Here is a 12,507-nt window from a genome sequence, read left to right as displayed (position 1 = left end):
ACCGTATCCTTTGTAAACTGATATAGAATTTTAAATATTTTCCTTTTTTTTCTCTTTTCTTTTTTAAATTGCATTTTTTTTCACGCTTTGGTTCCTGCAGGGAAATATATATATTTATAGATATTTAAAATAACTCCGAACAACTCTCCATTCTTTGCATACGTCGACTGGGCGACAAAGTAGAGCTCGTGACATTTAAAGTAGACAACAACAAAATTACCATATTTACATTGTTTGGCTTCTGTTTAAACTCCTCACTAGTCACCTTTAAACGAACATGCGATCGAGTTATTTTAATGATCCACTGTTAGTGCCTTGCACAACTCCAAGTTTCAATTAAGTGTTGTGTGGTATTTGCTAAACTGTCGTTCTCCACAGGTATTTCCTGAAGAAAGTTTGTGAGCCAGAAGCCAGAAGGTTAGTTTCCTTTATGGAGCTGTTTCTTTTAAAACGCTGAAATTCACACTTTCTTTGCCGTTTTATTTTTAGTATTTAAATATGATTTGTCTCCGAAAAGATGGCAACGCATAGTCAGTTGTCATAAATAAAACCAGAGCTAATTAAAATTTGCTAAATCTTTTTTTTTTTTTCAGTGATTGTTTCTTTACGATATATGGCGAATTTATACCTGATTCTTAAAGTAAATATTTCAGTCTTTCATTTAGTTCTCTTTCTCCCCCCCCCACCCCCCACCCCAAAGGAAACACTATCGTACCCATCACTACATCCACATTACAACTGCTCGCGGTTGGCCTCGAGAAGGTGTAGGCATGTCATCCCCCGCTCTTTAATTCTCCCTCTGTGTGTGTCCCCCCATTAAATTCTCCTTCCAAACCCATGGGCGAGGGAGCACTGCCTCTAAGCTAGCCATTTTCCCCTAAGGAAGGACAAAAGATGATTCCTCAGAGTTTATGTTCTGCAGTGGTCCTGGTTGCCTGAGCTCGACCTGGCTCTCCCCAGACAGCTGTTCCGCAGCAGCACAGGGGCGAGGGAGGGCCGGGGGTGGGCGAGTCCGGGGACGGAGGGGTGCCGTCCCCGCCTGTGCCTGCCGAGAGCGGTAGCAGGGTGAGCCGCAGTGCCTGGAAAGGTAAGAGGTATGGATTTTGCACTCAGAGGTGACGTGCACGTTTAGAAATGGATGCCATGTGTGTCAAAAGCAAATCGATTCCAGTTGATATGTAAATATATATATATATATATAAAAATCATCGTTGAAGTTCCAGAGTAGGTTTACATGTATGTAAAACCTTGGATTCTTCTAGTCCCGTCAGATACACACCTCCTTCCTCCACGTAACCCCGTGGCTTGACCTTGTCAAGGGCGAAATCTGAATTTAATCTCGTCTTGAAAAACGCTATGAGTTTTAAAGTAGTGGATTAGCTGAGTAATATTGTAATCGGTCCCTGTTAATTTTTTTTTCTTTCATTCTTCTGTTCTGAAACCATATTTTCACTTGGCGGTCGGTCAGATTGAGCATTCGGGAGAGCTGGAGGCGTTTCTCTTTGTTTATGTAGACACTGAAGAAGAATTCCCTTTCTAACTCTCTAATCTGATATTTGGTGTATGGGCATCTCTTTTTACGGGTACGTTGTCCACCTGTGGAGTGAAAAAAGGCAGAAGCGTTTGAGACCCGGCGGTGGCCGGCGGCGGGGGCTGAGGGGGGGGGTGGACGACACACTCAAGCAAAACACATTAATATGGAAAAGACGCGTTTTGCCCGCTCTGAGGCCGGCGTTGGCAGGTCCGAGGCTGGGCGCCAGCCCCTCCGCCTTGGCGGGTGAGGGCAGCCTGGGACCGGGACCCGCCGGGACTCGCCGGGACCCGCCGGCTCCCGCAGCGCCGCGGCCCCGGGCCGCGGGCAGGGCGAAACCCCCGCCGAGACGCGGGGATCCGGCCTCGCTGCCTCCGCGGGGAGGGCGGCCGGAGGAAGGGCTAGTGGCGGGGGGTTCCTGCGGATTTCACGAGCTGGAGGAAAGCCTTTGTAGGCTGCTCCGCCGGGCGCCGCGCACACGGAGCTGCCCGCCGAGCAGCCATCACCTGGCTGCCTGCCGCAGGCAGCGCGGCACCGGGCAGGGGGACCCAGCGCCCAGCCCTCTCCCAGCCCGTACCCGCTCGGGTCTCGCCCTCACTCCCTAGACTAATCCCGGTGCTACGTCCCCAGCAGAGGAAAAGCCCCTGAGCCCGGGGCTGAGGCGCCTCATTCCCCCCCGGCCGGCTGTTTTAAAGCACGCTTTCCATCGCATCGAGGTATTCTCCTCTCGATTAGCCATTACGGTTTTAAAGTTCATTAAGCAGAATATAAAAGGTCTCAAGGTTCAGGAGCTCTTTACATCAAAAGTAGCTGCTATCCCTTTAAAAACTTCCTTTTCTGGTACAGTTCATTGTCGAGGTATTTTTTCCCCGAGCCGTATACTAGGTTTGCCTTTTTAAAAGCCCACATAAAAAAATCAGGCTTTGACAGATTGAATAACAATTGTAAGTAACAAACTGTTGGACAGAAGGCAACACGTAATTGCCACAGTGCCTTAGTAAAATGGCTTCCTTTAGACAAAAAGGCCAGCTTTAGGTTAATTTGTTTCTTTTAATATATTGCTACAGTTCAGGCGGCTACTTTATCTGTTAAACGCTATTCTAGTGCAATCGTTAAAACGGCGAAGGCTTTGAATTCAGCTCCTAACTAGACTTCTGGTGCAACACATGGCTTTTATAAAATCACTGGATTACATTGATATCAAAGGAGTCGGGATCTCCTTTTTTTGCCGAATTTACAGGCACCGACCGTGCGTTATTATATTTTCGAGAGTTGACCACAGAGCTCTTTTTTATTATTATTAAAAAAAAAAAAAAAGAAGAGGAAGGAGAAAGAAAATTTTTTTTAAGGCATCCATTGCCCGGTGGGTATTTCACGGCCAATTTCAGCACTAAACACGTGATCTCGCCTTTTATAACAAAGTTTTGTTGGGGGAAATCTAAAGGCCCTTCATAAACCTTATATGCTTATAAAACAGCATATAAAAATTTAACAGCGGCGGTGCGCTAGATTTCAAGCTGCCTTTCCTAAAAGCGCTCGGGCGCTGCCTTTATACGTACTGGAGCTGCCGGATTTCTCCTCATTGTTGCCGGAAGACGACTCGGGGCTGCTGCTGCTCTCCGGCCGCCTCCGCCTCTCCTTCTCCGCCGCCGCCGCCGCCGCCCTGCCGCAGCCGCCCTCCGAACTTGAAGTTGCCGCCGCCGCCGCCGCCCCGGCGGCCGCCGGCGCCTTCTCGCCACTCTTGTCTACCGAGTAGTCCGCCGAGGCCAGGTTTTCCGCCGTGCCATAAGCCGTCTCGAAAAACTGGTCGAAAGCCTGGGGTAGGACCCCGTTCCTGCCCACCGTGCTATAGAAATTGGAGGAGACGTTGGTGCTGGGGTGGTAGACGTTAGCTGTGTTTTTGCCGAACATCTCGCCCATGCTAGCAGTGTTGGTGGCAGGCAAGCAGTCTCTGTGCATGATCTCCTCTGCGGAGTAGCAGTGGGGCAGATTGTTCCTGGGGTGCCATTTACTGGAGGGATCAATGGCATATTCCCTGAAGGTAACTTCTCTCACAGGTTGGACCTGGGGTAGGTTGGAGGAGTAGGAGTATGTCATAGGGCGAGAAGACGGGGTCTGGGGCAAAAAAGAAGGGAGGCTGGAAAAATCAGGACCCGAGACGTAGTAAGTACAACTTGGCAAATACATGTTAGAGGAACAAGGAACACGCTCATCAAAATCCATCATTAGGGCTACCTCGGCTTCTCCGCATTAGCTGAGCTTAACATGATTCTCTAACGCAGCTGCCTCTTTGAAGCAGATCCGTGAAGTAAGAGATGGGGAGACGTAAGCTGACGTGGAAAGCTCTCCCCGGCGGCGGCAGGGAGGTGCGGTCACGTGGCCCGACGTTGACATTGACGAGCGGCGGGTCCGGGCCCCGCTCCCTTTGTGGCCATCGCGGGGGGAAGCAACAGCTCGTCGCCGGCGCCTAGGGGCGAGCCCAGCGCGGGCTGGCCGGGGGTAGCCTTGGGGACACAAAGCCGCCTGGCCACTGCCCCACACTTAGCCGCCCGGCCCATGGCACCCACTGGCTCCGGAGTAGCGAGGCTTAGCAATCCCCCCGGGGTTCGGTGAGACCTTTCTGTTTGTTCGGGGGCTTGCTGGGGCGCTCGGCGGCTCGCCGGCAGGCTCCGCGAAGGAGGGCACAGCAGAGATGCAGGCACGGTTTCTTCTGGGAAGCTGCTTCCGAGAAGGAAACGCTCCTGAAGAAATCGGCCGGGGTTTTTTTGTTTTTTTTCTCTCCCCCCCCCCCCCCCAGTTTGTTTTGGTTCGGTTTGGGCTTCCCCCCCCCCCCGAAAAAAAGAGAGAAAAAAAAAAGGTAGCCCTCGCCCCGCAGGGTTTTTCTGGAAACGCTCCTAGGAAGAATGTGCCAGGGTCAAGTCTGTACCGATTTTCATGGTGAATAGATTACATGCTTGCATTCATGTTCACTTCCGAAGCGCTTAGTGTCTTCCTTCCCTTACTTACATATTAACCTCAAATACCCCGCGCGGCTTCAGCCGAGCTTTGCTGGAGGTAGTTAACCATGTCGGGTTCCCAGGACGCAGGTCGTCCCTCCTCACCCCCTCCAAACCGTCCCTCGCCTCATTCGCAACGCCAGAAAGCCCTTTAAATCGCAGACCACGGAGCTAAAGAGTGTTTGCTGATCTCTCCGCCTCAACGCTGCCGCTAAATACTTGGAAAACCAGTGGATGTTGTGCTACCCCGGCTTGACAAATACTCCGAGTTTAATTGCCAAAAGCCTAGTTAAAATTCTTTGACATACTGTTAACCCCTAGGAACAAACTTGCCGTACCGAGGTACTTTCCTTTTTGCTCCGTACCGTCGCTGCAGGCTGAGACCCAGGGAGACCTGTTTTAGAAACGTGGTTAAACTTTTACTATTGTTGCATGAAAGGGATGATATAGAAAGCGGATTGTACAGGGCAGAGACCAAAAAGTACTTCTCTGCCAATAAAAATGCACACCCCACCGAATGAGCAGAGCCAAAGAAAACAGAGAAATACGCCAAAGAATACAGCACCTTTTGAGGCATGGACATCCCTAGGCTCTCGGAAAAAATATCTTTTTGCTATTCTGATGCTCGATTTCAGAAAAGAAATATTTGGGTTCCGGCTGGATTTCATCAAAATAGAAAAACAGAGCGGCAAAAGGCTATTGTGAAGTCGGTCCTCTCAGGAAATTAGACGTAGTTCAAGATCCATGCCCCCGTGGACTTCGGAGGCTGATGGAAGGGAAACGAAAATGTTAGGGAAAGAATATTTGGATTTTCCCCCCTCTTCCTCTGCAGTGCTGTGGAAGTATTTATATATCCGGAGAAAGTTCTCTAGTAAATTCTGGAGATCTTCGGTATTTAAATGTCAACATCGATTTGTTTATTTATTGCTTAGCTTATCGTAACTGACTCAATAACAAATCTAATCATGTTGTGCACAGAGAAAATATTCTCATTATGTATTTTCCCTACATTATAGTTAACTATTGCGTTTGAATCCAAGCTGTAAATTCAATATTATCAAGTAATTACTTTGTAGTGGAGTAAACTAATTTATTAGCATTAATGTTTATATGCCTTTTTCTTATTTTACAAGGGTTACCGTTCACAAATCAAATGCTCTGGACGTATCCCTGTAATGAACTCTTTATTTTGGTTTGCTGCAAGAACTTCTTACGCTTACTGCATGTCTGTGAGCTGAACTTGAAATTAATGAATTAATCTTCCAGCTTGACATATTTGCTAGAAAGTGGATGGAAAGAGATTGCATGTCGTCAAAACCGCTAGCAGAAGACTGCAGTGTCGTTTAGGGATTGTAAAAGGGTTTGGGGGTTTTCCCTCTCTCTCCCTCTCTTTTTTTTTTTTAGCTTAGGGCGGGGGGTGCGAGAGCTCTGGTTGGCCTTTTCCTTAACGCTATACTTTTGCTGGCATTTACTTTCCCCCCAGCTTTTGCCGGGGGGGTGGGGTGGGGTTGGGGGGTCGGAAGCCCTCTTTTGGTATCCGAGCACTGTTTATTTTCCCTGTGTGTGTGTCCCCCTTCAATTCCGTCGGCGAAAAACCTCTCCCCACACCCGGGCACAGGCAGACACCCCCCCCTTCACACAAAAAGGAATGTATAAGGATTTCGGTGACTTCGAGATAACAAAGGCGCCACCATTGCCGAGCCTCGCCCCGCCTCTGTGTGATGGCAAACAAATTCTTGCACTTGTATTAGGGCTTTTAAGGCTATAATTGAACACGGCGCGTCTAGGAGAACCGAAAACAGTTCTAGACTGACCTGCGGTTTTATAGCACTTTGGCAGTCAACTTCAGCTTGTGTCAGAGCAGACATGACAGAGCTGCCCAACGCTTAATCGCGGGACGCCACCTCCTCGGACCCGCTGCAGCCCCCCTCTTGCATTTCAATAAATTTCAAACCTTGGGGCTAGAAATGGGGAGCAGAGCCGGCACAGGTTTGTACGGGGCTCTTTCCCGCTCCTCTCGGCAGCCGGGGCTGCGGCGCCGTGCGAGGCTCCGCCGCGCCAGAGGTCGGGGCTGCCTCTGGGAAACAAAGGGAAATTAAGGCAAGAAGGGCGAGAAGGCAACTGCGAAGAGGCGTGTGCGTGCCTGTGCGTGGGTGTGCGTGGGTGCGCGTGTGTCTGGGCGTGGGTGTGCTTGCACAGCGCGCACACGTGCGGCCCCGCTGCCCGCTTCTGAATCGCTCGAGCTGTCCTCCCCCCTCCCCAAACCAAGCCGCCTATTCCTTCAAGGGGTTTTGCCACGCAAGGGGACCCCGAAATGCCTGCCGGTTCCTCCCGCGGAACCAGCGGGGAGGGTGGCGGGGAAGGCTGCGAGGGGTGCAGCTCGGCTGGGAGCGAGTAGACACCCGAGGCACAGGCTGCTCTCTGCTTTATTTGCTGTTAAGTGAAACAGAGATAATGTACGCTTAAAGCCCCGGAATGTGTGGGTAATTGCAGGGAGCCTGCTGTTAAGTTGCTGTGTTCAGCACAATTATCAATGTTGATTATTTGGTCTAATGTTGAATTACTCTTTTAATACAGTAATTGGGACTTCCGCGTTGAGGAAGGGGGAAAATCGAGCCTTCCCCTCGCTAACCTCCCTGAAAACAACATAAACAAAGGCAGGCATTTCGTTTGGAGAAGCAAAATGCATTCGTTACGCCTTCCCGTGTATTTCGGCCGGATTAGAGAGGGTAAACCCGCTCTGAATTTGGGAGCTCTGCTGCAGGACGTTTTTGCAAAGGACAAGCGTGGCCAAGAGGTGGGGAGACTGTGAGCACATTAGCCCATAGCTAGGCTAAACAAAGCGAGGGAAAAAAGCTGCATCTCTTCTTTGGAGGAATATAAACAGAGCTAGGACGCCTCGATAGCCTAGCTTTTACATATACAGATGGCGTGCGAAGGGAACTGTTTAACTTAACTACCGCTCGTCTCCAAAAGGTCAAGTTCTATAGTATCTAACTGGTTGTCTTTTTCCCCTCTGTTTTGCTCTAAAAAATTTGAAGCCGACCATTTACCTTGCCAACAGGGTGGGTGCCTGTAATTAAACAGGAGAAACGTGGGCTACAAGGAATTTGCGTCAAGAGGAGCTAATTAAAATATTACACGATCGCTGGCTTCAATCGCTGCTGCTCCACTCGCATAGGAAGGGTGAGGGGTGGCACGGCTCGAGCAGGAGAAAATATCTCAGGAATTAGGACAGTGTTTTGTAAACTCGCGGGTTGATTACAGTCTACAAAGGCTTGTTAGCATAACCTAATATTAGGGAATTCGCAACGTTGTTGCCAACGAAAAGCGCAACCCCTTCCCACCTTTTCCAATGAAAATAAGGCCAGAAGGCGATAATTCTTCGCAAAATTTGCTAGGAATGCAGCTTCAGAAAAGCGTGCTTATTGTTTGGATTTTAAATATTTCGGGCTCAGAAGGTCTTAGCTGACGTTTCTTCTTTTCTGTTTGCCTTTTTGTCCGTTATGGAAAGGAGCTATACATAGTAGGTTTGTTTTTTGGGTGTTTTTTTTGTTTTTTTTTTTAACCTAAATATGTCCCCTTAACATCGCAATAGAAGGAAGTGTTACAATAGTTACGTACGATTTTTCAAATAATTTAAATAATAGGTGATTTTTGCTATCGGCGGGATGGAAGCCCCGTGCTGTGGTATGGGAAAGACTATTTATTGTCCAAAACCTGAAGCGGTATGGTTGTGATTTTCCTAGAAAACTGCAGAATACACGTAAAGAGAAAGGGCAGATGTAAACAGGATTCAAGTCAAGGTTATTCTGACTTTTTTGCTGTTGTATTTAATCGCGTTGCATTATTTCAGAGGCTTGAACATCTCAAAAGGCTGCGCTTATCTGGGCGTAGAATATTTTAGATTGATTTTTAGTATCAATTACCGAAATCCTTTCCTTTCCTCCGTCACCCTCTGTCTTTTTAAGCTGCTGAAATGGAAAAGCTCCAGGGGATGGTTGGTTTTTTCCTCTTCCCAACCCTCCCGTTTAGTTTGACCATCAAGATTAAACGGCTACGGACCTAAAGAGATCTACCCGTCGTTAGCGACCAACCATGACATTTTGCGTCCCTTTGCGCCGATGCAGACCCGAGGGCTCTGTCTGCAGGCAGACCCTGGCTCCGACAGCTGCAACAAGCCCACAGATCGAGGGCTTTTCTCGAGAGAGGAAGCTTCTTCCAGATAGATAACTTCTCTTTTTCGACAACTATTTTCTTGCAGCCGAAGGATTTGTTGTTGTGACAGATTCCCGGCGCCTTCCCGAGCGCGGGAAGTTTCTCACGACGCCGTGTCTCTTCACCCCCCGGTTCTCCAGCCCTGCGCGCCCCAGGATCCGGGGCGCTGAACCCCTCTAAAATTTTGTTTATGTTTACCACTCCTAGCTTGCTCCTGAAAGAGAATGGAGGCAGATTTGGCGATAAGGGGGGCATAAGGACGTATTTGCCTAGACGGTCAAGTATATCAGAAATTGATTGACTGACGATACTACCATAAATGTCTCCCTTTCTCCCCCTGAATGCTCTGTGAGACTTTCCTGACACATAAAAACGCACATCCAGTCATTCATTTCCCCCCCCACACCCCCCCTGGCTATCCAGATACAGGTGCAAGAGACTTCTGGCAAAAACAGGGTGCCGGAGAGGGGTGTCTAGACCAAGCGGCGGGCTCTAAACCGAATGCGAGGGCAAATGTCCCTGGTTATAATCCGCCGGTGCAGAACAACAGGCACTTTCCACCGACTCCCACCCAGACCCACAAAGAACGGTGTCGTTAGCGCCGTTTGTAGGAAGCAGGTTCCAGTCCTTTTTCATGCCGATGTATTTTAAGTGGAATTAATCTGAGCGGTTTAGGGAACGTCCCCAGCAAGCCCTTGAAAGTGCGGTGCTATTAAACGGCGCGGTTATCCCTACGGACGGCCACATCTCAGGCGATGTTCCCATGCAAAGTCCACCCGCAGCCCGGAATGCCGCTTTACCCTACACGTTAAAAAAAAAAAAACAAAAACAAAAACCAAAACAAAAACCCACTCCGCCAAAACATTCCCATGTCGACTTACATTTAAAAGTATTGCTACAACTGGTGCCTTGAACTTGACCTTAGATTTGTTAATCCAGGAAATATATTCAGAGAGAGGAAAAAAAATCCTACTGCGTTGCCTCTGACAAACGAGCGTTTTTCTGCCTGCCGATTCAGGACGCAAACAACACAGCAGAGTTATGAGATACATTGTGTGCCCTCTAGATTAAGGGCGTCAGAAAGCGAAATGCCTTAACGCCGAGACAAGCTCGTCGCAGAGCTAGGCTGTTCCTGTGATGCCAAGATCCACAGTTTGCCACAGAAATTCAAGTCAAGGTAATCGACTGGGATTCTCAGCTAAAATGAATTTTATAGGATATAAGGTTCTCTCTCATGCACATTGAATTTTAACAGTGATTTATAAAGGTATTTCAATTTTTTTTTTTTTTTTGCCCAACTCGCCAAGAAACACATCGGATTTTACTGTACCACACTGCTAACTTTATAGGAGAGCCTTATTCACATATCGTGAAACCCACCGAAGTAAAGACATTTCTTCATCAAGGATTGTTTTAGGGGGCGGGTACAGGAAGTATCACTATACTGGGGCTGTCAAATCAACGACTTCAAAGCCCCAACTTCATATTTTGATGGACTCCCAGAATTGCATTGTAATGAAGGTACCTGTACTTGTGTAACCTTTACAGGGAGCTAGTTGTCTAACACGAGCTTAAAGTACGCGCCGCGACTGAGGATGCGATCGTATGCCCACGTACAGCTCAGCCGGCTCTATAAGGACCGCTTCTTGCCTGTTGTCTCCTATGTCACGCAAAGATACCCATAAAAATAGCTCTCCCTCTAAGCCTAATATGGCTGCTCTTGCCTACGCTGGGGTGGAAACCCGCGCACGGTCCCGCTTATTTCCCTTTCCCGACTCTTCAGACAACGCCGACACTAACATCCCTCCTTACAGAAATCGGGGCGCATCAGCACGACAAGCCCACGGCACAGAGGCCGGGCGGAATTTGGGCAAAATCCCCCGAATCAGACCAGGCGGAGTGTGCGGGTTACTCGTCCTTTCTCTTTCAGTTTTATTTTCCCATCAAGTGGCCGTACAGCACGGTATTTTCATTATACAAACCCTCACATATTTAAACATAAACCACTAGCTGGAGACGAAGCCCATCCAAGATTGCTTTGTATTAAAATCCGTCATTTTTTTATGCCTACCCGAGGGCATCTCGAAGACTAAAACCAGACTTAAAATACGCTGCTTTTCCATTACTCCTAGCCCAAGCCGACTGGAGAGGCCGATTTATACGATCAGGAATAAATAAAAGCACTTTGCTTGGTGTGTTCAAATCAAGGGGATTACGACGAAGGTCAGATTAATTTAAACTGGCAGGTTACAACTCCCGGCTGGCATTTTTCTCTCCTGATACACACAGGCAATGGCGAAAAGCAGACAGGTTAAGCATCCTTCCCCTGCTTTCTTCCACACAGAGCCGTCCACCCTCCTCCCCGGCTCTTGAACGATTAAAATAATTTCAGAGGCGAACACACGGGAATAAAACAACGGGGAATAAAACCCAGGAGCCGCTTTTCCACGCAGCCTGACCCAACTCTGCGAGACAACCCGGCGCAGCAGAAAGCCAAGCACCCAGCAGCTGTATCTGCAAGTCTGCCCGCGTCTTGGGCTCTGACCCCAGCCTCTCCTGGCCCACTTGCCTGCCAAGAGCTTTCTTTGCTTTCCATCTATACTAGAATGGGAAGCAGCATCTCTGGGAAAGGTGGAGCCAGCACCCAAGCTAGGAGAAGCAGTCTTACTTTTCTCAACGGGCTCTTCGGCTCTAATAGCATCAGCCCAGGCTGCCTTCTTCACGCAGGTCCCTGCAGCAGAAGCGGCACTTTGGCCTCATACACCGTGGGAGGAAAGGGAGCGGGGTGGGTGGGTGGGCTGGGGGGAGAGCGGGGGCCTGGGAAACCATCCACAAAGGCCTTCCAAATGACTTTGCTCCAGTCATGCGGGGGGCTTTGCGGGGGGACCGGGTGGGTGTTTGTTGTTGGCTTGTTTGCTTAATTCACCACCGAGCAGGGGAAGAGGAGAAACATTCAGCCGCTTCCAGGAAGAGCACGAAAATCTTACCCCAGCATCCAGAAGTCTCTCGCCTGTGCAAAAAATATATCCCCACGGAGACTGACAGCTAGGATCCCGCGCTGGGCTGTAGACCTCCAGATCAATGAGGATGGATTGCACATTTTTTTGTTTCCTCCCTTACAGATTAAATATACCCGGTCCACAAAACATTCCTTCTCGATCTTTCAGTGACTTGGGTTGCTGTTGATTTGGGGTTTTATATTTTTTTTGTTCTAGTTGTTGTTGGTCTGCCTTTAGACGGAGAGAAATCTAGCCTCTAGGGCTCATCCTCCTTCCTGCCAGCTCCAGGCAAAATGCAGCAATATCACAGGCCAGTGACGATTATTGCTGTTATTATTATTACTACTATTATTGCTATTTATTTTTTCCCCTCTCTCTGTCTCTCCTGGTCTCCTAGGATTTCCGATGGCGATTTGCACACAAGGTGATGGCAGGAGGCTAAAATGCTGTCTAATTCCACAGATTCCCATCGAAGAGAAGGAGGAGAAAAAAAAAAAGTCCCAGTGTTTTTGATCACGGGACACCCGGCCGTTCCTCCCCAGTACACCCCGGGTCACAGTACAGTAATGACCGTGGGTTGTGCGTTGTAGGACTTGACCTTTCCTACGTAGAAGAGGGCGCTTTCCTCTACGCTACGGGGAGGGAAGGGAGGGGGGAGCGGCGGGAGGAAGAGAGATGCTCTCTTTGGGGATGTTTAATCACAGTTCAGATCTAGGAACGGGCAAAGCTTCTGCCTTTCAGCACGCCATGTTGAAGCTGTTCA

General features: G+C 48.9%; 1 protein-coding gene across 1 annotated transcript; it reads right to left on the bottom strand.

The window, feature by feature from the left end:
* Positions 1-1,363: 1,363 nt before the first annotated feature.
* Positions 1,364-3,757, bottom strand: HOXA11 (homeobox A11). The gene is made up of 2 exons (XM_072851454.1): positions 3,091-3,757; positions 1,364-1,596 (listed from the first exon to the last, which is right to left on the bottom strand). Exons 1-2 carry the CDS (start codon positions 3,755-3,757, stop codon positions 1,364-1,366), a joined length of 900 nt encoding a protein of 299 aa, XP_072707555.1.
* Positions 3,758-12,507: the final 8,750 nt, after the last annotated feature.

The sequence above is a fragment of the Ciconia boyciana genome, chromosome 2, assembly GCF_034638445.1.
Source record: "Ciconia boyciana chromosome 2, ASM3463844v1, whole genome shotgun sequence".
Lineage (NCBI taxonomy): Eukaryota > Metazoa > Chordata > Aves > Ciconiiformes > Ciconiidae > Ciconia > Ciconia boyciana.
Note: the sequence above shows the minus strand (reverse complement) of the source record. Positions and strands in the feature narration are given on the sequence as shown.